At 41.1% G+C, this 26832-nt stretch overlaps 1 protein-coding gene across 1 annotated transcript in view; it reads left to right on the top strand.

Annotated features, from left to right (window-relative positions):
* Positions 1-26832, top strand: part of PCCA (propionyl-CoA carboxylase subunit alpha) — an 863696-nt gene that overhangs the window by 278582 nt on the left and 558282 nt on the right. The window contains exon 9 of the mRNA XM_053707812.1: positions 11553-11621. Within this exon, the coding sequence (XP_053563787.1) occupies positions 11553-11621 (69 nt within the window). The remainder of the gene's footprint in view (positions 1-11552; positions 11622-26832) is intronic.

Below are 26832 nucleotides of genomic sequence, written 5' to 3'. Positions count from 1 at the left end.
TTTGGCACTTCAGCTGTGCAGTTGAATTTCAAGGCAGTGCATGCAGATTTATGTGAGAGGGTCCTGTGGTTCAGAAAGTGACTCCAAAAGGCTTTTTTCTGTGAATGGTGACCCCTAAGGAAGGTAAAAAGCTGCAGCAAGGCTGTAGCTGGGATTGTGGTGTGTAAAAACGGTTAAATCCAACAATTAGCTCCGGTTTGCTTGTTTTAAGAGCTAGAGTCTCCATATTTGCTGTGCAATACTTTCTAAGCATTAAGACACTGGGGTCCAAAAATCGGATATTGCCTTCATAGTTTTTTGAACATTCAGAAATAAATGTGTCATTTTATTATTTAAAGAGACAATAACGTTTTTGTTTAAAATCGTTTTTATTGCATTGTTTGCCTGCCTAAATCTGTTTAACATGTCTGTTCCATCAGATAACCTATGTTCTGTGTGTATAGAGACAAATGTGGTTCCCCCTTCGAGTGTTTGTGATAATTGCTCCATAGCGTCCAAACAAAATCAGGACAGCTCTGTTATTTTTCATAATGTTGCCCAAGATGATTTATCTAATGAAGGTAGTGGGGATAGCTCTACATCCTCTCCTTCTGTGTCTACACCAGCTTTGCCCGCGCAGGCGACACCTAGCGCGCCAGTGCTTATTTCTATGCAACAATTATCAGCAGTAGTGGATAATTCTATAGCAAATCTTTTATCCAAACTGCCAGTTTTTCAGAGAAAGCGTGATTGTTCAGTTTTAAATACAGATAAAAAGGATGAACAATCAGACGCTGACGATGCCTTATCTATTTTACCCTCACATCAATCGGAATTGGCTGTGAGGGAAGGGCTGTCTGAGGGTGAAATTTCAGACTCAGGAAAAATTTCTCAACAGGCTGAACCTGATCTAGTGGCATTTAAGTTTAAGCTAGAACATCTCAGCGCTTTGCTTAAGGAGGTATTAGCTACTCTGGATGACTGTGATTCCATGGTAGTACCAGAGAAGTTGTGCAAATTGGACAAATTTTTAGAGGTCCCAGTGCACAACGACGCTTTTCCAATACCTAAGAGGGTAGCGAACATAGTGGAAAAGGAGTGGGAGAAGCCAGGTGTACCCTTTGCCCCACCTCCTATATTTAAGAAAATGTTTCCCATAGTAGACCCTAGAAGGGACGCATGGCAAACGGTCCCGAAGGTTGAGGGAGCTGTTTCAACACTAGCGAAGCGAACAACTATTCCTATAGAGGACAGCTGCGCTTTCAAAGATCCTATGGATAAAAAATTGGAAGGATTGCTTAAAAAGATTTTTGTTCAGCAAGGGTTCATCCTTCAACCAGCTACGTGTGTTATTACTGTCACTTCAGCGGCGTCCTTTTGGTTAGAAGAACTAGAAAGGTCGCTCCAGAAAGAGACTTCCTATGAAGAAGTCATGGACAGAATTCACGCATTAAAGTTAGCTAATTCCTTTATATTGGATGCCGCCTTTCAAATAACGAAATTGGCGGCGAAAAACTCAGGTTTTGCTATAGTAGCGCGGAGGGCGCTTTGGCTAAAATCCTGGTCGGCAGACGTGTCGTCCAAGACTAAGTTACTGTATATTCCTTTCAAGGGTAAGACCCTTTTTGGGCCGGAATTGAAGGAAATTATTTCAGACATCACTGGGGGTAAGGGCCATGCCCTCCCACAGGATAGGCCTTTTAAGGCTAAGAACAAGTCTAATTTTCGTTCCTTTTGCAATTTCAGGAACGGACCGGCTAATAACTCCACTGCCGCTAGACAAGAAGGTAACGCGGCCCAGCCCAAACCTGCTTGGAAGCCCATGCAAGGCTGGAAAAAGGGTAAACAAACCAAGAAACCTGCTGCTGCTACCAAGACAGCATGAAGGGGTAGCCCCCGATCCGGGACCGGATCTGGTAGGGGGCAGACTATCTCTCTTCGCTCAGGCTTGGGCAAGAGATGTTCTGGATCCCTGGGCACTAGAGATAGTTTCCAAGGGATACCTGTTAGAATTCAAGGGACTTCCTCCAAAGGGAAGGTTCCACCTGTCTCGCTTATCTTCAGACCAGATAAAGAAACAGGCATTCTTACATTGTGTAAGAGACCTATCAAAGATGGGAGTGATAAACCCAGTCCCCTCCGGGGAACAAGGTCTAGAGTTTTACTCAAACCTGTTTGTGGTTCCCAAAAAAGGGAACTTTCAGGTCAATTCTGGATTTAAAGATATTAAACAAGTTCCTCAGAGTTCCATCCTTCAAGATGGAAACCATTCGGACAATCTTACCAACAATCCAGAAGGGTCAATTTTTGACTACCGTGGATCTGAAGGATGCGTATCTGCATATCCCAATCCACAAATCTCATCATCAGTTCCTGAGGTTCGCCTTTCTGGACAAACATTACCAGTTTGTGGCTCTTCCATTCGGTTTAGCCACCGCTCCCAGAATTTTCACAAAGGTGCTAGGGTCCCTTCTAGCGGTCCTAAGACCGAGGGGCATCGCTGTAGCACCTTATCTAGACGACATCCTAATCCAAGCGTCGTCTCTTTCCAAAGCGAGGGCTCATACAGACATTGTGTTGGCTTTTCTCAGATCTCACGGGTGGAAAGTGAACATAGAAAAAAGTTCCTTTTCTGGGAACAATAATAGATTCTGTGGAAATGAAGATCTTTCTCACAGACGTCAGAAAGACAAAGCTTCTAAAAGCTTGTCGAGTTCTTCAATCTATTCCTCAACCCTCGATAGCTCAATGCATGGAAGTAATAGGACTAATAGGACTAATGGTCGCAGCAATGGATGTGGTTCCTTTTGCTCGAATTCATCTAAGACCATTACAGCTGTGCATGCTCAATCAGTGGAATGGGGACTATACAGACTTGTCTCCCCAAATTCAAGTAGACCAGGTAACCAGGGACTCACTTCTCTGGTGGTTGACCCAGGATCACCTGTCTCAGTGAATGGGTTTCCGCAGACCGGAGTGGGTCATCGTCACGACCGACGCCAGCCTCTTGGGGTGGGGCGCGGTCTGGGACTCTCTGAAAGCTCAGGGCCTATGGTCGCGGGAAGAGTCGCTTCTCCCGATAAACATTTTGGAACTAAGAGCTATATTCAATGCGCTCCTGGCTTGGCCTCAGCTAGCGGAAGCCAGGTTCATAAGATTTCAGTCGGACAACATAACGACTGTTGCGTACATCAATCATCAGGGGGGAACAAAGAGTTCCCTAGCGATGAAGGAAGTAACCAAGATAATCCAATGGGCAGAGAATCACTCCTGCCATCTATCTGCTATTCACATCCCAGGAGTAGACAACTGGGAGGCGGACTATTTGAGTCGTCAGACTTTCCATCCGGGGGAGTGGGAACTCCATCCGGAGGTCTTTGTTCAGTTAACCCAATTATGGGGCATTCCAGACATGGATCTAATGGCGTCCCGTCAGAACTTCAAGATTCCTTGCTACGGGTCCAGATCCAGGGATCCCAAGGCGACTCTAGTGGATGCATTAGTGGCGCCTTGGTCGTTCAACCTAGCATATGTGTTTCCACCGTTTCCTCTCCTCCCCAGGCTCATAGCCAGGATCAAACAGGAGAAGGCCTCGGTGATTCTGATAGCTCCTGCGTGGCCACGCAGGACTTGTTATGCAGACCTGGTGAATATGTCATCGGCTCCACCATGGAAGCTACCTTTGAGACAGGACCTTCTAGTACAAGGTCCATTCGAACATCCCAATCTAGTTTCTCTGCAGCTGACTGCTTGGAAATTGAATGCTTGATTTTATCCAAGCGTGGGTTTTCAAATTCTGTGATTGATACTCTGGTCCAAGCCAGAAAACCTGTGACTAGAAGGATTTACCATAAAATATGGAAAAAATATATCTGTTGGTGTGAATCCAAAGGATTCTCCTGGAGTAAGATTAAAATTCCAAAGATTTTCTCCTTTCTCCAAGAAGGTTTGGATAAAGGATTGTCAGCTAGTTCTCTAAAAGGACAGATTTCTGCATTATCCGTCTTGTTGCACAAACGACTGGCAGCTTTGCCAGATGTACAAGCTTTTGTTCAGGCTTTGGTTAGAATCAAGCCTGTTTACAGACCCATGACTCCTCCTTGGAGTCTAAATTTAGTTCTTTCAGTTCTTCAAGGGGTTCCGTTTGAACCTTTACATTCCATAGATATTAAGTTACTATCTTGGAAAGTTCTGTTTTTGGTTGCTATTTCTTCTGCTAGAAGAGTTTCTGAATTATCTGCTTTGCAGTGTGATCCACCCTATCTGGTGTTCCATTCAGATAAGGTTGTTTTGCGTACTAAGCCTGGTTTTCTTCCAAAAGTTGTTTCCAACGAGAACATCAACCAGGAAATAGTTGTTCCTTCTTTGTGTCCGAATCCAGTTTCAAAGAAGGAACGTTTATTACACAATTTAGATGTTGTTCGTGCTTTAAAGTTCTATTTAAAAGCAACAAAAGATTTTAGACAAACCTCATCCTTGTTTGTCGTTTACTCTGGTAAGAGGAGAGGTCAAAAAGCTACTGCTACCTCTCTCTCTTTCTGGCTGAAAAGCATTATCCGCTTGGCTTATGAGACTGCCGGACGGAAGCCTCCTGACCGTATCACAGCTCACTCTACTAGGGCTGTGGCTTCCACATGGGCCTATAAGAACGAGGCTTCTGTTGACCAGATATGTAAGGCAGCGACTTGGTCTTCTCTGCACACTTTTGCCAAATTCTACAAATTTGATATTTTTGCTTCTTCGGAGGCTGTTTTTGGGAGAAAGGTTTTGCAAGCCGTGGTGCCTTCTGTTTAGGTAACCTGATTTGCTCCCTCCCTTCATCCGTGTCCTAAAGCTTTGGTATTGGTTCCCACAAGTAATGAATGACGCCGTGGACCGGACACACCAATGTTGGAGAAAACAGAATTTATGCTTACCTGATAAATTACTTTCTCCAACGGTGTGTCCGGTCCACGGCCCGCCCTGGTTTTTTTTAATCAGGTTGAAAAAAATTTTCTTTATACACTACAGTCACCACGGCACCCTATAGTTTCTCCTTTTTCTCCTAACCGTCGGTCGAATGACTGGAGGGCGGAGCCAGAGGGGGAGCTATATGGACAGCTCTTGCTGTGTGCTCTCCTTGCCTTTCCCTGTGGGGGAGAACATTTCCCACAAGTAATGGATGACGCCGTGGACCGGACACACCGTTGGAGAAAGTAATTTATCAGGTAAGCATAAATTCTGTTTTTTTATCTTTAGTTTCAAAAGATCTACTCTTGGAGTGTGAAAGGCTCTATGATAAGCTTTTTTAAGGATGCTATTCGGATAGCCTCTTGCTTTCAATTTCACCTTCATGTTTTTGGCTTGGGTTTTAAAGCTGTCAATATCTGAGCAATTTCGGCGTATTCTCAGAAAGTCCCCAAATGGAATCACTTTTTTGGTGAACGGATGATGAGCACTATTAAAGTTCAGAATAGAATTAGTGGCAGTTTCTTTTCTGAAAAGATCTGACTTAATTTTGCCAAACATATCCCTAGATATATTCAGGTCAAGGAATGTTACACTCTCATAGTTGATCTCATAAGTCAATTTCAGATTCAATTAATTTAAATTCAATTTATTGATTAATTCTTTGAATAGTAATTCTTCTCCTTGCCATAGTATAAAAAATATCATCAATGTACCTCAGCCACAGTAAGATATGATCTGCATAATGTCCATATCTTCAGTAAAGATAAATTTGCGTTCCCACCACCCTAGATAGATATTCGCGTAGGTAGGGGCGCAGGCAGTGTCCATGGCAGTACCACGGATCTGGAGGTAGAACTTGTCATTAAAAACAAAGTAAGTGTGGCTGAGTACAAATTCTGCATTCTACAAATGCATTCTGAAGATTCCATTTGTAGAGAACAATCAACAGTGTGACAGCCCCAGGTGTGTTCAATGGAAGTATAAAGTGATTCCACTTCATACGTAGCCAAAAATGTTTGGTCATCCATAAGCATCCCTTCGATCTTACTAAGGACATCCATCGTGTCTCTAGTATAGGATGGTAATGTGAGAACAATGTCTCTCAATCTTAAATCTATATATCTGGATGCCTGTTCACATAGGCTATCTATCTCCAATATGATTGGCCTACCTGGTGGTACAGTTTTATTCTTGTGGCTCTTGGGTAGTAAATAGAAGGTAGCTATTTTCCGATTTGTCTATTCTCAAAAATTTATATTCTTTGTTATTGATCAGGTTATCACATTTTGCATTATCAATTAGAATTCAATAGGTGCTTAAGTAATCCGAAGCTGGGTTCCCCCACAACAGTTTGTAGCATTTGTGGTCTCCTTATTGTCTTAAGGCTTCGATAATGTACATCTCTATCGGCCATATGACTATATTGCCTCCTTTGTCTGAGGCTTTCACCACTACTTTTTGCCATTTCTGTATATCTTTGAGGGCCCACGTTTCTTGTTTACTTAAGTTTTTTATATTTCGATCTTTCAGTTTTAGAATATCTCTACATACTACCTTGAGATAAATATCCACTTGAGGGTATTGTGACAGTTGGGGCATTTATGTAGATTTTTTTAGTCAAATTCTTTTGCCAATTGTTGCTGTCTGTAATGGCTGTTTAATTTTCTTCCAAAAGAGTTATTAAGCCCATTATTGCCTGTGCGTCTAGGTCTGTGTCATTATGTTTTGTGTAAATTTTCTTTAGAGCAATCTTTCTGGAAAACAGATTAATGTCTTTAATAATATCAAAATAATTGATCTTATTTGAGTGGAAAAGGACAGGCCTCTACCCAGTACATTTATGTGGTCTTGTAACAGGATTTTATTTGATAAGTTGATGATTTGGAGTCTATTTGTATTCTCCACCTCAGTCGTTTCAACCAATCCTCTTTGTTCCTGTCGTCGTTCCTGTACCCGCATCTTGTCCTGTTTCTTAGGTTCCGGTCTGACCTTCCCTCCCCTTCTTTTTCTTTTAATTTTGGTTTGCCCTCCACCTCGTTTTTTGACAGTGTTGCTTGTCTATCATTTGCATTAGGAACTAGAAGTGTTCTATTAGTGGGGCCTTCCGCTCCTTCCTCCTCTGCTGATGACTCATATTCTGAGGTTGAGACATCTTCTTTGTTTGTATTGGATGGTAGGTAGTTTCTCCTACACCTGGGATGCCTCTCATCCCAGATAAACACTCTACCTTTTTCAAATCTTTGATGTCTCTACTAAGTTTCTCACATTTTGTTTTTGATTTCTTTCTCTTTACCATCTAGTTCATCTCGCAAGTTTTTTAGGCAGTTTTAAAATTATCCAAGAACTCAAATGTATTGAGTTTTAGGTTAATTTAAGAGATTTCTTTATTTAATTCCTCAATTATTTCCGTTTCATAGTCTGATAATATGGCTACCAACTTTTCCGAACAGAATATTAGTGCTTGTTCCCATCTATCCCTATAGCTCTCGATATGGAAGCTAAATGTATGGAATAATTTGGAAGAATATAGATGGGGCTTTCCCAGTACCAGTCATTTTGGATTCCGACATGGCAGCGCCAATGAAGAATCTATGCTCTACTACTGTTCTAACACAACCAAGTTGATATGCCTCATTAGAAGCAATAATGGATACCGAAATGAATATATTGCACAGGATGAAATATCCCAAACACAGTTCTAATGAAGTTGACCGTGTTTCAAAATACTTAAGACACAGTGAGAATATGAGATCTAATGGCTCCACAAGCTCCACCACAGATTCTCTTCGATCCTGCATCTACATAGCTAGTACCCTACTATGCCTCGCCATTACAACCGGACAACACCTTAAATATGATGTCGGCTCAGGATTAGTAGGCAAGTTTGAACCACCGAAAATTGGAGTTGGATGATAACAGAAAGCCTGCAAACAGTTTGCTGAAGACAAGCAGACTAAGGACATAGATTACTGGAACCATGTCCCGTGGTCCGATGAGACCAAGATAAACTTATTTGGTTCAGATGGTGTCAAACATGTGTGGCGGCAAACAGGTGAGGAGTATAAAGACATGTTTGTCTTGCCTACAGTCAAGCATGGTGGTGGGAGTGTCATGGTCTTTGCCTGCATGAGTGCTGCCGGCAGTTCATTGAGGGAACCATGAATGTCAACATGTATTGTGACATACTGAAGCAGAGCATGATCCCCTCCCTTCGGAGACTGGGCCTCAGGGCAGTATTCCAACCTAACGACCCCAAACACACCTCCAAGACGACCACTGTCTTGCTAAAGAAGCTGAGGGTAAAGGTGATGGACTTGCAAAGCAGGTCTCCCTAAATCCTATTGAGCATCTGTGGGGCATACTCAAACGGAATGTGGGGGAGCACAAGGTCTCTCCACCAGCTCTGTGATGTCGTCATGAAGTAAGACTCCAGTGGCAACATGTGAACCTCTGGTAAACTCTATACCCAAGAGGGTTAAGGCAGTGCTGGAAAATAATGGTAGCCACACAAAATATTGAAACTTTGGGCCCAATTTGGACATTTCCACTTAGGGGTGTACTCACTTTTTTGCCAATGGTTTAGACATTAATGGCTGTGTGTTGAGTTATTTTGAGGGGACAGCAAATTGACACTGTTATACAGGCTGTACACTCACTTCTTTACATTGTAGCAAAGTGTAATTTCTTCAGTGTTGTCACATAAGATATAATAAAATATATACAAAAATGTCAGGGGTGTACTCCCTTTTGTGAGATACTGTATAAAGGATCATCTTATGTATAATGCCATTACTTTGCTTAAGCTAAACCCTTGTGTTCATTGGAAATCAATCAATTTGCAGCAGAAACAGCTTAAATGTCATATTGTCATTTTGATTATATTCGCTTACAACCGTGTTTGTGAGTTGCCCATGTCTTGCAATTTGTTATTCTCAGAAATATCCCTCTATGTTTAATATACTGTGGTATTTAAATTACTTTAAATTTTGGTCGATTTTAACGCAGTCTCCATGTCATTACTTCTTATATGCTCTTTAGACGTGGCAGGACACATCACCTTTGTTGGCTTAACAGTTCACTTAGTTATGCCCCATCTTATTCTATTTAGAACTTACCCTGGGTGTACATTCATGGGTCATTCAGAATTACAGGATGGCTCTGTCTGAATTTTACAAGACATTTCTGCAAGATAGGTAATACGTTAAAATGTCACAATTTGCTAAACTTAGTTATTTTTATGCGTTATTAATTAGTTAAAAGCCCAGTCTTATGAAACACCTACAGCTATCCTATTCTCACAGTACAGTAAAGATACTAGTTGAATTCACCAGGGAACTGCATTTCTTTTAAAATGAAAATTTGACTAATGTTTTGCGTTTGTTTTGTTTTATTTTAATTTTTTCTTATTATTATAAAACTAAGAAGCACAGGTTCAACACAAGAGGGTGCTTGACTAGCCTTGATATTCCTCTAAACAGATAGATTAATTTATTATAGTGCCAATGACACATAGTTAAACCTGTACAGTCCACACACACTATATTTGTACTTAGAGTAGAAACTGCCATATTTTTTCTTTTTTCCCCTCTATATTAAACCATAAACAACGTACTGATGTTCTGTCTGTGAATTGTAATATTCTTATAGCTCTACTGTGTACGTGCACACGCTTATTTACTTGTACCTGTGTTTCTTTAATAAAATAAAACAAAATAAAGTTAAATTTACTTTCTCTCAAATCGTCATAATTATTTATATCAACAGTACACCAAAATAAAATTAAGTAAAAGTATGGTGCATGCTGGTACTTATATTTTTTTTAACTTTATTTGAAAGTATATTGAGATCAATATTTTAGTACACTAGGTTAACCTACCAATATCTCCCTGTCAAAATTCATGAAGATTGGTGCCATAGATTTAGCTGTAGTTTTCTCCATAATTGTTTTGCCCGCCGGGTGTAATATCACATTTTCTTCTATCTAAAGGACAAATTAATTGCATAATTTAATATAAATTTATTTACTGTTCATTAATAAAAAATGTTTTTTAGCTAGTTATAACTGAATACTAACTTACATTTTAGATGGGTGGTCCATAAAATAAGCCAGGTGGTGCACCTATGAACTGTATTCTTTAAATATTGGATTTACATAAAATGTTGTGGGTTTGTAGTGAGTGACAGATAGGTTTGAAATGTACATTTGGTTTTAAATATAGAATTTGTAAAATCTATTTAAATGTTCTAATTGTTTGAAAAATATTATTTGACTATTCAAGCACATTTGAACTTTAGCTTCACTACTGTGCTAAGACTTGTGATTTTCGAATTACTGTTTTGTAGGGGAAATGTATTTCTGTTATTATATTTTACAGATTGATTATTACAGTTTGTATTTATTATCATTTCTTGAACTGAATAACTTGTGAAGGTATATTTTATTTTTGCTGTCATTTGGGTAATAAAGCGATCATAGTTTTCTCTTGTGCATTCCAAAGACATTTCATTTCTATGTGAGACCCCTTGACAATTGCTTAAATTAAAATATTAACGCCTAACCGACGCTTCAGTGATCTTTTTTTCTGCCAGTTAAGCTACTGTTTTATTAGGAAGGTTTCTTCCCACAGGTGAAAGTGCCTGTGAGTTTCAAGGCTTCTCCGCCTCTTTTTTTTCTTAACAATGTGCTGCATCTAAACCCTGCTGTTCCAGGCAGCTTTTCCAGAATTCTTGTGTCCAAAGCATCAGTAGGACATGTCCATCTGTGTTGAAGATTGTGATTAGCTTTTGAATTCTTCAGATTCTAAAGGTTGACAAAAGCAATTTAAATAAATATTTATTCCCCAGGATTTTTTTTTTTTAATTATGATGAATAACATTATTACTACACTGATTAAATCAAACAGCAAGGAGACAGCATCTAACAATATACTTGAAACTTGGCGCAAAAAACATTTATTTCTCTTTTATATTTTACAATGATTTTTGTTTTCCTCCTTTTATTACTTCTGGCCAATACCCTGTCACCAGGAAAACAACTGCATAGAAAAAAACAGCAAACTTGTATATGGAAAGCAATTCTGCATAGAACGCTCATGTTGCATTCCAGTGTAGGCCCTTATTTGTAAAAGTTGAAGTAGCTCTGCCACACATTTTAAAGCATTATTAGTTATGGCTAGGTGCAATTAAAGACAACAACCATAATATTACAAAAAAATAATAGAAAAATAACTAAAGAGGTTTTATTATGGTTGCTAAACAGAATAAATATTTATATTTGCTCTTTCTAACTTCATTTCCATCAAATATGTAAGTATCCGAACTAATGCAGTTTCAGCAAAAACTTCTTTTAGCAATTTTTATTGCAAATTAAATCTGACTCCTTTTTACATTCTTTGCATAATGATTTATTGACATTATAATCTAAATATTGAAATGAATAATGAAACAATTAAAAAAAGCTTTGCGATGAAAATCCTCCGTCACTGCAGAAGTTGTTACCAGTCTTAAAAGCATAATAACTTTACTATTTGTAATTTTAGATGAAAATAACCCTGGTTTATATAGCAGGACTGTTTTGCTTTCTACTTTGCACTTATTTTGTATTTTCCTTTTCTCCTTCGTAGGTACGAGTGGACAGTGGTATACAAGAAGGAAGCGACATCAGCATTTTTTATGACCCGATGATATCAAAAGTATGTTTTACTTTGGCTTATAAAGTATATCCTAGTTCTGAAACACTACCGGATGTATAATGAATAATGTCTTATTTAATTTTTGACTACAGATAGCATTACCTTAACCCATCTTTCATTGGCAAGCTCTTCAATATACTATATATGATATCTACATGCTATGCACGTCATGCTCTCTTTGGAGATTATTTTTTTATTTTATTTTTATTTATAAGGGTTTGAGAAAGCTTGCTCTTCCCACGTTAATAAATGATGTGACACAGTTGTTTGTGTTCATCTGCACTCAATGATGCAAGAAAAAAATGTTTTGTTAAGCAAATGCTTGTACTTAAAGCACAGGTATAAGCAGAAAGAAAATACAAGAAACAAAATCACTGGGTTGATTGTTAAAGAAATGTAAATACATTTAAAAATCTGATAACTTGTTATTTATTAGTGTTAGATAATTCACCTGCTTTCTTTAAAACATATATTTTTGGAAGTTTGATTATAAATGTACCACTTAACTAATCTAACACCCCTTGTTAACTCCACAGACAATCACTAACATTTTTCTCTCATTCTCTCATAGTTTCAGATTCATGTACTAGTAGGGAGCTTTCTTTCATGTAAGTGGCAATAGTCCATGAGCTAGGGACGTATGGGATATACATTTCTACCAGGAGGGGGCAAAGTTTCCCAAACCTCAAAATGCCTATAAATACACCTCCCACCACACTCATACCTTAGTTTTGCAAACTTTGCCTCCTATGGAGGATGGAAGTTGTGCTTGATTTCTTCTATGATAGGCGCTTCTAAGCATTTTGAATCCCAATTCCTCTCAGTGTACAGTGTTTGTCAGAGGAATGTGAAGGGGGTATTACCTGTTGATTTCATGGTTTCACCTACGGGAAATCTATTCAAAGGCTCTCTGTAATCGGTCGCAGGGATTCATCCCCTGCCTCCCTTTTCAGATCGATGTTATACTCCTCTACCATTACCTCTGCTGATATTTTTCAGTACTGGTTTGGCTGTCTGCTATATGTGGATGGGTGTCTTCTGGTAAGTATGTATCTTTTTTTTAAGACACTCCCAGCTATGTTTATAGCTTTATATTATATTGTAAAGTTTTAAATATATGTGTTTGCTTATATTTGTCATGAGTCAGGTTTATGTATATTTCCCAATTGCAGTCTATCAGTTTCAGTATGAAAATTATGTTTTTAGGAAGCTTATTTAAATTATTTTTTTCTTGCCTGGGGTTTCAGTTCCTTCAATTTGACTTTGTTTTCCAAATTTTCGCTGGCAAGCTAGGCTCGCGAGGAAGCAAAATGCCGTTTTTTTATTGCGTCATTCTTGGTGCGAACATTTTATGGCGCAAAGTTGCGCCTATGGTGACGCAAGTCTCGTAATTTCCTGCGTCAAGGTTGCGCTTGTTATGACGCGCGTTGTGTCATTTCCTGGTGTTAGCTTTGACACCAAAAAGTTTTCACTTCCTTTTGCGTCATGCATCATACTTGGCTCCAAAATATTTGTTATATTGCCCCTCTTCCTTTAATGCTTCTTGCTCTCTTTATATTATAGAGAGCTATGATGCTTTCCTTTTTGCCTTTTTTTTATAGCATAAGCATTTTTTCCCATTCCTGAAACTGCTATATGAGGAAATTGGATATTTTGTTTAAATGTTATTTTTTTTCTTTTTGCATTCTGCAAGATGTCTGAGACTGATCCTGCCTCTGGTGTTACTGTAGGAACCATGCTGCATGAACACAGTTCTACTAAAGCTAAGTGTGTTTGTTGTAAAAAAGCTGATGTTACTTCTTCAGCTCAATTATGTGGCATTTGTCATGATAAGCTGTTGCATGCTGATAATGTTTCTATTAGTACAAATACATTGTCTGTTGTTCCTTCAACGTCTAATGTACCTGATATTCCTGCAGATGTAAAGAATTATATTGCTGCAGCTATGGAAAAAGCTATGTCTGCTATTCCGCCTTCAAATAAACGCAAAATGTTTTTTAAAGCTTCTTTTAATTCTGATTAAGCTTGTTTTGACCAACAACATACTGAAGTATCCTCTGCTGATGAGGATCTCTCTGGTTTAGAGGATCCTGAATGAGAGACTGAATTTGACACATCTTCCTATCTGTTTAAGATTGAATATATTTGTTCTTTGTTGAAGGAAGTTTTGGTTACTTTGGGTATTGAAGTCTAGTCCTCTTGTTAACAAAGCCAGTAAACGTTTAAACACTGTTTTTAAACCTCCTGCGGTTACCCCTGAGGTTTTTTTTCTATTCCAGATGCTATCTCTGATATGATTACTAAAGAATGGTCTAAACCTGGTTCTTCTTTTAATCCTTTTTTTAGGTTTAAGAAGTTGTAACCTTTGGCTAATTTAGAGTTTTGGGAAAAAGTCTCTAAAGTTGATGGGGCTATTTCCACTCTTACCAAACGTACTGCTATCCCTATGGTAGATAGTACTTCTTTTAAGGATCCTTTAGACAGGAAGATTGAATCGTATCTCAGGAAAGCTTATTTACATTCTGGCTATATTCTTAGGCCTGCCATTTCTATGGCTGATGTGGCTGCTGCTTCAACTTTTTGGTTGGACAGTTTAGCTCATCAGATAGAAGATCCTGTTTTGTCTAGCATTATTCTCTTGCTTCAACATGCTAATCATTTAATTTGTGAAGTTATATTTGACGTTATTAAGAATAATGTTAAATCTATGTCTTTAGCTATTTTAGCCAGAAGAGCTTTATGGCTTGAATCTTGGAATACTGACATGGTGTCTAAATCTAGATTACTATCTCTATCTTTCCATGGTAAGAATTTATTTGGTTCTCAATTGGATTCTATTATTTCCACTATCACGGGAGGGAGTTTTTCTACCCTAAGATAAAAAATCTACGGGTAAATTTAAGGTTCCTAATTATTTCCATTCCTTTCTTCAGAATAGAGAACAAAAAAAAACACTCCTTCCCCTAAGGCCTCTGGTTCTAATTGGAGACCATCTTCAAATTGGAGTAAAACCAAGTCTTGTAAAATACCAAATCCAGCCCCCAAGTCTGCATGAAGGTACGGCCCTCAATCCAGTTCAGCTGGTGGGGAGCAGATTGAAATTATTTCAGGACATTTGGACAGATTCTGATCTGAATCCGTGAATTCAGAATATTGTGTCTCAAGGGTATCGAATAGGTTTCAGAATAAGACCTTTCATGGTGAGTCCACAGCTTCATCTTTTGGGAAATAAGAACCTGGCCACCAGGAGGCGGCAAAGACACCCCAGCCAAAGGCTTAAATACTCCTCCCACTCCCCAAATCCCCAATTCATTCTTTGCCTTTCATCCCAGGAAGTTGGCAGAGAAGTGTCAGAATTTAATTTGTCTCTTGTGGAGGGTAGTACTCTTCGACATGGGACAGGAGTTTTAAGTTAAGTAGGACTTGCATGAAAGTTAGAGTCCGGAGATGCTGGAAGAGTCTTTCTGCGAAACAATCCCGACTCATTTTAACAGCTCCTCAAGCAATCAGTGTTGTCGAACTTTGCTCCGCTGCCTGCTTTCTTCTCTCAAGTCCATGGCGGAGGCAATGCTACTATCTGTCACACTTGAAGGGCTGTGTTCCTGTTCCACTGCATAGATTCCGGTAAGATCATTTCATTTTCTATCTTCGTGAATGTACTGTACTAATGTTTTCCCGAGAGGCTACCACCTTGCAGTACTAACTTAACATAAGGGTCTCAGTGAGTCTCCTTTAGTATCTTGGAATCAAGGGTTAATATCTCCTGAGGGGGGTTATTAAACAGGGTTTTTTAAAATCATGTTTGTTATGTGATTCAATCTGCTTATGTGTATTGATAAACGGGCTCATGGGTGGAACATAAAGGCCTTTGGAAGTGACGTAACCTTATAGTTGGGCGCACTTTTTTGGACTATACGGTTTACCTTCTGGCCGTGCATGATTACGTTCCGTCCTCCATTTCCGCTTTCCTGACCATGTGGCGACTGAGAAATTCTAGTTTGCAGGGGTCTGGTTCATAGGAGGTGGTGAGTGCCCCAGCCATTGTGGGTGTCAGGTGCCGTTTTGTTTTGTCTTAAAATTGTCCATATTGGCATATTCTCTATCCAGTTATGGAGGATTCTGAGACTGTTCTAATTTCAGATTCAGATTCTTTGTCCGGGGAAGAATCCGGATTGGCCTCGTTGACACATGTCAATCGGTTTTGTCCGGTGTGCCCTGTGGGAGTAACTGTCCCTGAGTGTTGTGCCTTTCGTTACAGAGTGACGCGCCTTCGCGTCTTACTCAGACATGTTTTTCAGTTATTAAATGATCCTATCCTTCTCAGATATGGGAATTTTCAGTCTGCTTCAAATGGTGCACCTTATTAGACATGTGGGAATGACGTAATCTCCTGACTGTTCTTTTTTGAGACCCTTTCTAGTTTTTTGGAAGATTAGGGCTGCGTTTGGCTGGTCTTGCGGTAGTCCTGTTTTCTTATTGGGCGTTAACCTACGGGTTGCCTTTTATTTAATTTTTATCCGAATAGGATGTGTTTAATTTGTTTATTATTTTCCTTCGGGTATCTTAAACTGGGATCGATATTCTCTGTTACTTCTGCGGACGTGTTGTTGGGGACATGTTAGTCCTATGTTTGTCTGTTTTCCCTTCTTCCATTCTGAGGGAGGATTTATGCAGCTTGACGCTTAGGGCCCGGGTGCAGGCTGGTCCTGTTAAGTTCGGTTCTGTCTTGTGGCTGTTCAGACACGTGGTGCTGTTCTGATTGGCTGGTCCGGTCGGGGTTCCGAATGCTCATGTTATCATTTGTTTTACATTCAACTAAGCATTTCTATAGGAACTGTGGGTCTACAAGGTGGGAAGGATTGTCTTAGTCCTTATAGCCTTCAATTTGGATGACTGGGTCAGTGGAGTTTCTGCTGCATCATTCTCTGTTGTCTGGTATTGTCGGACCCTAGAGTCCCTCCCCCACGTGGTGGAGAGTTGGAGGGCTTAGCGCCTTCTTACCGCAGAGTGTGCGGTTTGGCCTTTTTCTTTTGAAGCCCGGGGATTGTCCTTTGGACTTGGTCCTCAGCAGCTAGTAGTTTGAAGGGTAGTTCAGCTACCTTGCAGCGTTTAGGTTGCAGATTGTAACCAGCTGCAGCTATTGCACATCGACTGTGTACTGTCTAGCTGTTTTTCTGAGACTTTTTGATCTCCATGTTAGGTCTCCTTTTAGGGGACTAGGAGATGTTCGTTCCCTTTTAGGGACACTGGGCGTGGTCTCATTGAGTTTGCTTGGGGCGCTCCTTTCTCCCTGTGATCATCCTCATGTACGGAGGTAATGTGGAGACCAGCCCTTGCTCGAGTGGTTTTGAACTCAAGGTATCCCCTTGTCTTATTGTCCTGAGGCTGTTGGTGAGTCTAGAAGCTCTTGCGTCATTGTACGACTTTTTCCGCCTTGGCTCCTTTGGAGAGTGGTACTTCGGCAAGGGGTGGTCTTTTCCTTAGGTCGGGACTTGTGAGTTTTTCTCGTTATCCAGGTTGATCTGGATATTGCATTAGTATCCCCTGTGGTCTGGGTTTTTATTCAGACAGGGTGTTAAGTTTGCGGGTATTGTTTGTCTAAACAATTGGGGGTTCAGACCTGTGCTCCCTGGGGCTTCTGGTTGCTGAGTTTCATTCTGCATTTTCCCTTGTGGATCCCGTTGTGGGTTGTTTCCAGACCTCTAGGCTCCAGGGTTGGTTTGGGGTACCCCAGTTCCTGAAAACTTGGGCTATGTCCTTTTACTCTGATTACTTGACCTGGTCTTGGTTGGCCAGGTTTTGTGAGTGTCGTGGCTCGTTGGGCTTGTGTTTCACCTTAGGCAGTTTCCCTTGGTCAGCTTGCTGTAGTATCCATTGAATTCAGAGCAGGTGAATGGACTTGCAGTGTCACTGCTGCTACTATTGCACGTTGGTTGCGTGTTAGCAGGCTAGTTTTTAGGGGAATCCCTTTCAACAGCGCTTCTGAGTTGGGGATTGATATTTCCTTTAACCTGTGGCTTGTGGAAGGTGCTGCCTTTTAGCTTTTTCCCCTTCTTGGGTGAGAGCTTAGTCTCCTTTTTATGGAGATGCGTTCCTTTTGTTAAGGCTTCTCAGGAGATGGGACCTGGGAGTTTCCCTAGCTGAGAGGGATATTCTCTCTGGGTTGTTACGTGCCATTTGGAGTCTTGCTGGCTTCGTGTCAAGACTAAGTTGTATCTTTTTGCTAGATACTTTGGGTCTACAGTCATGTTGTCTGTTCTAAGGAGTCGAATTGCACCCGTGCTCTGTTAATCCAACAGAGCACGGGTGCAATTCGACTGTGGCCATTCTCCTCTCGTTTTTGAGCTGGTTTGGGGGTTCTTTTGTTGCCCTGTTTCAGACCTGCCGTTGCTGGGGCTGGCCCGGCTGGGAGTGGGTTCTGAGAGTCGTCGTGATCTCCAGGATCTAGGTGGGCATAGTAGCTAGCTAGCTCCCTAAGCTTACAAGCAGAGGGTCTAGGATTGCTCCACCTAGGCTTGGATTGCCTAGAGTGTGCCCTCTGTCTGGGAGTTGTCTTTTGCAATCTGCCTTTTTGCTGGCCGTTTTTGCTCTCAGCACGTATTCTTTGTGTCGTCCTAAGGATGGCGGTGTGTTCTTGACTCAGGGTTTTTTTTTTGCCTGGCTCTGTTACACGCTTTTTGTAGCGGAATACTTCAGTGTTCCAAGTTTGAACTATGTAAGGACTCCATCTTCTGTTGTCTTTTGGTGCTTTTGCACGACGTTTGGGAGAAAGTTTTCTCTGTTCCTAGGCCCGGTCCTATATCTCCGGTTTTCCTAGTCTAGGCGTAGTGGGCCCTTGTGAGCTGGGCTCGCTTTTGTTTTGTTTTCCTTCGGTTCTCCTGATCCTATCCCTTTGGGGGTTTCTGCTGGTGTTCCCTTCTTTAGTGAGGGGTGAGTGGTGAGGGACCGACTGTTGGGAGACGGTGTCTCCTGGAGGTCTGTTGGCCCAGTTGAGTCCGATTTTGCGGTCTATAGCTAGGCTTTGGACTACCTGCAGGTCACTGTCCTCTGGGCTTTTTCCTTTTAATGTTTTCTCTGCTTTGGATGAAGCTGGGGTTTTTGTGAGCAGTGGTTTCAGGCTTGGGGCCCTCAGAATGTGCCGCCTAATGTACCCTCCCGTCTTGGCATTCAGTATCCTCTATATCATGGGTATTGTTTTCCCAAAAGTAATGAATGCCGCAGTGGACTCTTTCCATTTAAGAAAAACATAAATTATGCTTACCTGATCATTTTCTTTTCTTCTGATGGAAAGAGTCCACAGCTCCCCTCCCATAATTTTATGTGGGGCTTCCTTATATTCTTCTGGCACCTTTCACCCTGATATTTCATCTACTATTCCTCGGCAGAATGACTGGGGGATGAGGGGAGTGGGAGGAGTATTTAAGCCTTTGGCTGTGGTGTCTTTGTCTCCTCCTGGTGGCCAGGTTCTTATTTCTAAAAAGTAATGAATGCCGCTGTGGACTCTTTCCATCAGAAGAAAAGAAAATTATCAGGTAAGCATAATTTTATGTTTTCTCATGTTCCAACAAATCCTGTGAAGGCTCAGGCTTTTCTGAAATGTGTTTCAGACCTAGAGCTTTCAGGGGTGATGGTACAAGTTCCTCTCCAGGAACAGGGTTTGGGTTTCTATTCAAATCTATTCATTGTCCCAAAGAAAGAGAATTCTTTTAGACCAGTTCTGGATCTGAAGTTTTTAAATCGATTTGTAAGAGTCCCAACTTTCAAGATGGTGACTATAAGGAAGTAGTCTCTTATGGAGGGTAGTACTCTTCGGAATGGGGTTTTAAGTAGTCCTGTCAGTGAGAGCTTGGGTGAAAGTTGGAGTCTGGAGATGCAGGGAGAGTCTTTCTGCGAAACCATCCTGACTCATTCTAACAGCTCCATAAGCAATCAGCGTTGACGAGTTTCGCTGCCTGCTTTCTACACTCAAGTCCATGTCAGGAGCGATGCTACTACACTGTCACACTTGAGAGGCCGTGCTCATGTTCCATGGCATAGATTCTGGTAAGATCGTTTAATTTTTTATACACATAATGATAACGCAAAAGACAGGGTCACAGTGTGATACCTTTATCTTTATAGAATCAAGGGTTAATATCCCTGGTAGGGGGTGTCTGTACATAATATTGTTTGTGTCATTGCTGCGATGAGGCTCTGGCAATTGGTGGACTTTTGGTTTCATTTCCGGGAGTATTTGTGCGGTCAATTTGGCGCTTTTTTTTCCTAGTGCAGGGGCGATCCTGTGTGGCATTCCTTCTGACCGGGTGTGGCCTAATAGACTTCCTCTGCTTGACCGGCGGTTGCAGGAGACAAAACGGTTTCTGTGGTCTGGGTCATAGGAGGTGGTGAGTGCCCTAGCCATTGGAGGTTATAAAGGTGCTATTTTTCATATAATATATCTAGTCTGTAATAAAGGCGCAAGCTATGGAGGACTCTGACGCTTTGGAGGGTACTCCCTCTTTAACAAAGTCTCATACCTGTGTTTATTGCGAGGAGGTTCTGGTAGATCCGTCTACTCAACTATGTTCCACATGCCTTGATAAAGTTACGACATCTAGAAAGAATAGGATGTCTAGTACTACTGAGCCGTCCACCACTGAGGGTTCCCTGTCCCGTGAGGTGTGTTCCCTACATTCATCTCCGATTACACATGCAGCGCCCCAGGGCATGACCATTTCTCCTACGGGAGAGATCCGTTGCCCGCCAGATTTTGCGGATCAACTGCAAACGGCGGTGTCTAAGGTGATTAGTGCCTTACCAGATTCTGCTAAACGCAAGCGTAAAGTAAAATATGGCGATCCGACCCAGGGGTCATATACTCCAATGGATATTTCGGAAAGATTATCCGCTGACGAGGACGACTCCGACTCTTTGGAGGACGTTCCTTCTGGGTCGGAGTCTGTCATCTAAAGCTCTGGCTGCGGAGGGGCCTGACTTTAGGTTTAGGGATTCCTAAGCTTGATAAAGTATATGAGGACAGGCAACTTATTCGCCGGAACGCAAAGGTGTCAGGTTTTTCCGTATTAGCCCGCAGGGCTCTGTGGCTAAAATCGTGGTCTGCGGACATGACCTCTAAGTCCACACTTCTATCCCTTCCCTTTCAGGGAAAGATCCTGTTCGGTCCAAGATTGGACTCGATCATATCCACGGTTGCGGGAGGCAAGGGCGCTTTCCTACCGCACGTTAAAAAGGTTAAGCCTAAGGGATCTACTTTTCATCCCTTTCATGCGGAAAAGTCCCAACGCCAGCTGCCCGCTGCGAAAGCGGAGCATTCCAAGGGTACTTGGAAACTAGCTCAGTCTTGGAGTAAGTCCAATCAGAACAAGAAGCCTGCTGAAACAAAGTCGGCATGAAGGGGCGGCCCCTGATCGGTCTCCGGACCAAGTAGAGGGCAGATTATCTCTCTTCTCAGAGGTCTGGTTGCAGGATGTTCAGGACCTTTGGGTTCTGGAGGTGGTCGCCCAGGGATACAGGATAGGTTTCAGATCTCCTCCTGTCAAATCTGTCTTCCAGACCAGAGAAGAGAGAAACCCTTCTAGAATGTGTGAGGGATCTCTCGTCTCTCTGAGTTATTGTACCAGTACCCCCAGCAGATAGGGGTCTAGGGTACTATTCAAACCTTTTCATGGTCCCAAAGAAGGAGGGCACGTTCCACCCGATTCCAGACCTAAAATGTTTAAACAAATTTCTGGCTGTTCCATCGTTCAAAATGGAAACAATCAGATTGATTCTGCCCCTAGTTCAAGAGGGTCAGTCCATGACAACAATAGACTTGAAGGATGCCTACCTTTATGTGCCGATCCACAGGGATCACTTCAGGTTCCTGAGATTTGCGTTTCTGGACCAGCATTTCCAGTTTGTGGCCCTTCCCTTTGGTCTGGCGACGGCCCCAAGAGTCTTTACAAAGGTTCTGGGGGTGCTATTTGCAGTGGCCAGATCCAGAGGCATTGCTGTGGCGCCCTATCTGGATGACATCCTAGTCCAGGCGTCGCCGTTAAGTCTCACAGAGGATCACTCCAGGGCTCCCTGATTCCCAGCAACGGGGTGGAGTTCCTAGGAACGATAATAGATTCTATATCCATGAAGATTTTTCTCACAGATCAGAGATGCAGGAAGATTGTGTCCACCTGCCTTGCCCTTCAGTCCTCCAGTCCCTCTGTGGCTCAGAGTATGGAGGTGATCAGGCTCATGGTGTCCAGCATCGATGTCATTCCTTTCGCAAAGGTTCCATCTCAGACCTCTTCAGTTGTGCATGTTGACAGTGGAACGGTGATCATTCAGATCTATCCCAACAGATTTTACTGGGCGTTCGGACGCGGGGTTCCCTCTCTTTGTGGATCTGTCCGCAACAACTGTCCCAGGGGACATCCTTCCTGAGACTGTCCTGGGAGATTGTGACCACAGACGTGAGTCTGGCAGGATGGGGAGCTGTTTGGGGTGCCAGGATGGCACAATGAAAGTGGTCTTGAGAGGAGTCCCTCCTCCTGATCAATATTCTGGAACTTTGAGTGATCTACAATGCTCTGAAGACGTGGCCTTTCCTTGGGTCGTTCAGCTTCATCAGGTTCCAGACAACGTTACCTCTCTGGCCTACATCAACCATCAGGGGGGGACGAGACGCTCCCCAGCAATGAGGGAGGTTTCTTGAATATTGGAATGGGCAGAGTCCCACAACTGCTCGCTCTCGGCAATCCACATGTGTGGACAACTGGGAAGCGGATTTTCTAAGCAGGCAATCCTTCCATCTGGGGGAATGGTCTCTCCATCTCGAGGTGTTTGCGGAGATTTGTCTTAGAAGGGGGACGCCGAAGATAGATCTCATGGCGTCCAGACTCAATCTGGGGGTTCAACCTAGTTTACGTTTTTCCACCGTTGCCACTTCTACCTCGAGTAGTGGCCCGCATCAGACAGGAGCAAATTTTGGCTATTCTGATTGCTCCGTCGTGGCCGCGGAGGACGTGGTTTGCAGATCTAGTGAGGATGTCATTGTCTCCTCCATGGAGGGTTACCCTGTTGCAGGGATCTGTTGGTACAGGGTCCCTTTCAACATCAAAATCTAGATTCTCTGAGGCTGACTGCACGGAGATTGAACGTTTAGTCTGAGAGAATGATTGATACTCTTGTTCAGGCCAGGAAGCCGGTCACTTGTCACATCTATCATAAGGTGTGAAAGAATAACTTGTCCTGGTGTGAGAAGTTTGGATATCCTTGGCACAAGGTTAAGGTATCCAGGATTCTGCCCTTTCTCCAGGTTGAACTGGAGAAGGGGCTTTTCTCCCGGTTGGACTGGAGAAGGGGCTTGCCGCCAGTTCCTTGAAGGGACCGATTTCGGCTTTATCTGTTCTGTTGCACAAGAGGTTTGCTGAGCTTCCTGATATTCAGTCTTTTGTTCAGGCTCTGTCTAGAATCAGGCCTGTTTTTAGACAGTTCGCTACTCCCTGGAGCTTGAACTAGGTTCTGAAGGTGTTGCAGAGGGTTCCATTTGAACCTATGCACTCTCTGACATTAAGTTACTGTCTTGGAAGGTTCTGTTTTTTTTTTTTTTTTACTATTGCATCGGCACGCAGAGTATCTGAGTTGATGGCCTTGCAGTATGAGCCTCCTTATCTGGTTTTTCATCCTGATAAGGCTGTTCTTTGCACTGGTTTGGAATTTCTTCCCAAGGTTGTGTCTACCCGTAACATCAATCACAAAATACTTGTTCCTTCTTTGTGTCCTAACCCTTTTTCTCCTAAGGATGATAAAGCCCAAAGCAGAGGGTGAAACTCGTAGAAGCTGTAAGCCTAAACATTCAACTATATGGAACATTTTATTGAGCACCCAGAGGATCTGTGTCTGTAGCCCTAATAGGTGTGAGTGATATCTGCGTACATTTCCCACCTTTAAACTAAAATAGACAGCGGTGAAGGTAGCTTATTTTATCTAAAATCACTTGTGCAAGTGTAATCTTGGAACTTTTGGTGTTACAAATTCCATGCTAGATTAATCTAATGCTTGGTGACGTCACCCATTTTGAAAGTAGCAACTGTTTTCAAACTTGGCGGGTTTCGCCAACTGGAACACAGAGTTTGGAACACAGGAGCTGTCGATGTAAGGAGACTTTGTTACTGGATACAAGTATCGTTTTTCCCAGCAAGTCTTCAGGGTAAAGTATTAGAAATAACCAACTGTATCCAGTTTATAAGAAGTGACGGTAAGACTGTTACAATTCAACTCCTCTGTGGCTTAAAAGAAACAAAATGTCAAGAATTTCATGTTAGTTTTGTTGGGAGCACGCTCCAGGACATCACCCTTGTCATAGGGTCTTTGAGGAATACCCTATTTGCACAAAAATATTTTAAAGGTTTAATGTTTTAAATGGATATTATGCACTTTTAATTTTATATGTAGCTGTTGGCCTTTTATTGTCATTTTGAATTTATTTTAAATAGTCTGTGCTTCTATCGGAGCGTAGGGAGATCTAAGTTTAGATAAACCACATCAGTGTAAACAAAATTGTGAACACCACTACTGTCTATTATTGTCTACTATAGAGTTTATTTATAGTGTATTCCAGACCAATTCTAAGGAGCGAAAGTGCTTCAATGTTTTATGCTAAGAACACAATTTTATTTAAATTTAATAAATATACATTTGAAAAGTTTTAAATAATATTGATGTGTGTGTATATATATATATATATATATATATATATATATATATAGATAGATATATATATATATATATATATATATATATATATATATATATATATAGATATAAGTAAAAAAAACTTGGGACTTGATTATTAGGTTGTAAAAGTTCATAATTTTAAGAATCATTATTGTTATAAATAGAGACATGTATCCTAATCCCTTTGGATAACCTGAATGTTTAGACAGATAAAATAACCTATTGCTATCGAATAGCGCCCTCTTTGTTTCTTTAAAACCAAATTCTGAATAAATACTTATCTAGGAAGGAGATAAGTTATAAGAGTGGCATAGATAGGAATATTTTGGTGTATGCGTACATTTCAAATCTAACAATTCTCCTAAGGAGAGGTTACTTCATAATTTGGATGTGGCTCAAGCTTTGAAGTTTTATCTTCAGGCTACGATGGATTTCAGACAGTCTACATCTCTTTTTGTGGTGTATTCAGGGAAGCGCAAATGGCAAAGAGCCTCTTCAACTTCTTTGTCCTTTTGGTTGAGGAGCATGATTCACTTGACCTATGAGACAGCGGGACATACTGTAAGCCTCCTCAGGGGATCATGGCTCATTCAACTAGAGCTGTTTCTTCTTCTTGGGCCTTCAAGAATGAGGCCTCTATGGAGAAGATTTGTAAGGCAGCTACCTGGTCCGCCTTACATACCTTTACAAAGTTTTACAAATTTGATGTTTTTGCTTCGGCGGAAGCAGTTTTTGGGAGAAAGGTTTTAAAGGCTGTGGTGCCCTTAGATTAGGGTCCGCCTTCTTGCCCTCCCGTTTTTTTAATTGTGTCCTCTAGAGCTTGGGTATTTGTTCCCACAAGTAATGAATTAAGTCGTGGACTCTCCTCCCCTTTATATGGAAAATATAAATTATGCTTACCTGATAATTTCATTTCCATCGTGGGGAGGAGAGTCCATGGCTCCCGCCTGTTGTTCCGGTGGGCGGACCTAAAATGAATAATTATCTTCTGGCACCATTTATACCCTGATATTTCTCCTACTGTTCATTGTTCCCTCGGCAGAATGACTGGGGGATGATGGAAGTTGGGGAGGTATTTAAGCCTGTGGCTGGGGTGTCTTTGCCTCCTCCTGGTAGCCAGGTTCTTAATTCCCACAAGTAATGAATGAAGCTGTGGACTCTCTTCCCCACGATTGAAATGAAATTATCAGGTAAGCATAATTTATATTTTATATCCCTCTGAAACTGTGACTTTACTGATCTGTTTTTATCTATTCAACAGTGCATGGATATCCCTCAGTTGTTTTAATGTTGAATTAAGGAAATATGTTTTTTCACCATAATAGTCTTTTAAATGGACTGCAGTCTTCAGTGATACTTGTTTTCTAGTCTGACAGCCATATAGATTAACTGAAAGGACACAAAAGTCAAAATTAAACTTTCCTGATTCATAGTTTGCAATTGGAAAAAAAAACTTTCCAATTTACTTCTATTATCAAATGTATTTGGTTCTCTTTGTATCATCAGTGTGCATCTCTTGAGCGATATATAGGAGCAATATTTTCACCAATGTGTAATGTTGCAAACATTTTGCCATTATAGTGCTCAAGACACATGCATGTTTTGAGTCCACCTAGGTATGTAAATTTGATGAGTCCACCTAGGTATGTAAATGCATCTCATTCTATAAATGGTTTTGAACTCAGACATAATTTTTCCATAGTATGAAGACCTTGGGTCCTCTAATTTTTTTCATTTATAATATTTGGATTTGGTCCAGTAACATGGCTAGGGATAATTTTTCGTCCACTGATGGAGGTTCATAGCAGTCATTCTATATCAATTTCTCTGGTTTGCCCATGTATAACACAACCATCAATGTTCTAGACCTCCAAAATTGGAAACTACTTTTTCGGAAGGGGCAAATATGTTATTCATCCTTTGGATGATCTTTCCCCATGAATATCTTAGAAATGTAATTTGAATGGGGAATTGAAGATTTCAGAAATATTGTGGAAGTATTCATAAGCATTAACATACAAGCTGAAAATAGGATTCCCATGATGTTCTGGCTGGGATATCTCTAACACTTTTGTTCTGCTTTCTAAGTTTTTTGTTTATAAATTTAAAGGACGAGCAGGAAGCTAGCCTACTGGCTGTAGCCAGACATTTTTGGTTAATTGCCTTTTTCATTAGTCTTCTTTCTCATTTAGTCCATTTAATTAAGTGTTTGCACTTTATGGTTAGTTTGTCAGTGGGTTCTTAAGAATTGAATCTTTTCTGCTATTTTCATATGAAAACCATGTAATATTGCAACAGTATTCAAATCTGCCTAAAATGAAATTTTACATTTGTATCTTATGTAGGTTTGAACTATTTATTTTGTACATTTGGATTTTATGCATAGAAGGTCATATTAGAGTTGGAAAAGTAATGCTATTAGTTATATTGCATAATAAATACTCCCCTTTCTCGGCACAAGGAAAGACCTTTGCATTGAACAGCTTTACACGCCAAATTC

This window comes from Bombina bombina, chromosome 3 (assembly GCF_027579735.1).
Source record: "Bombina bombina isolate aBomBom1 chromosome 3, aBomBom1.pri, whole genome shotgun sequence".
NCBI classification, from domain to species: Eukaryota; Metazoa; Chordata; class Amphibia; order Anura; family Bombinatoridae; genus Bombina; species Bombina bombina.
This window is presented reverse-complemented; position numbering and strand designations above follow the sequence as displayed.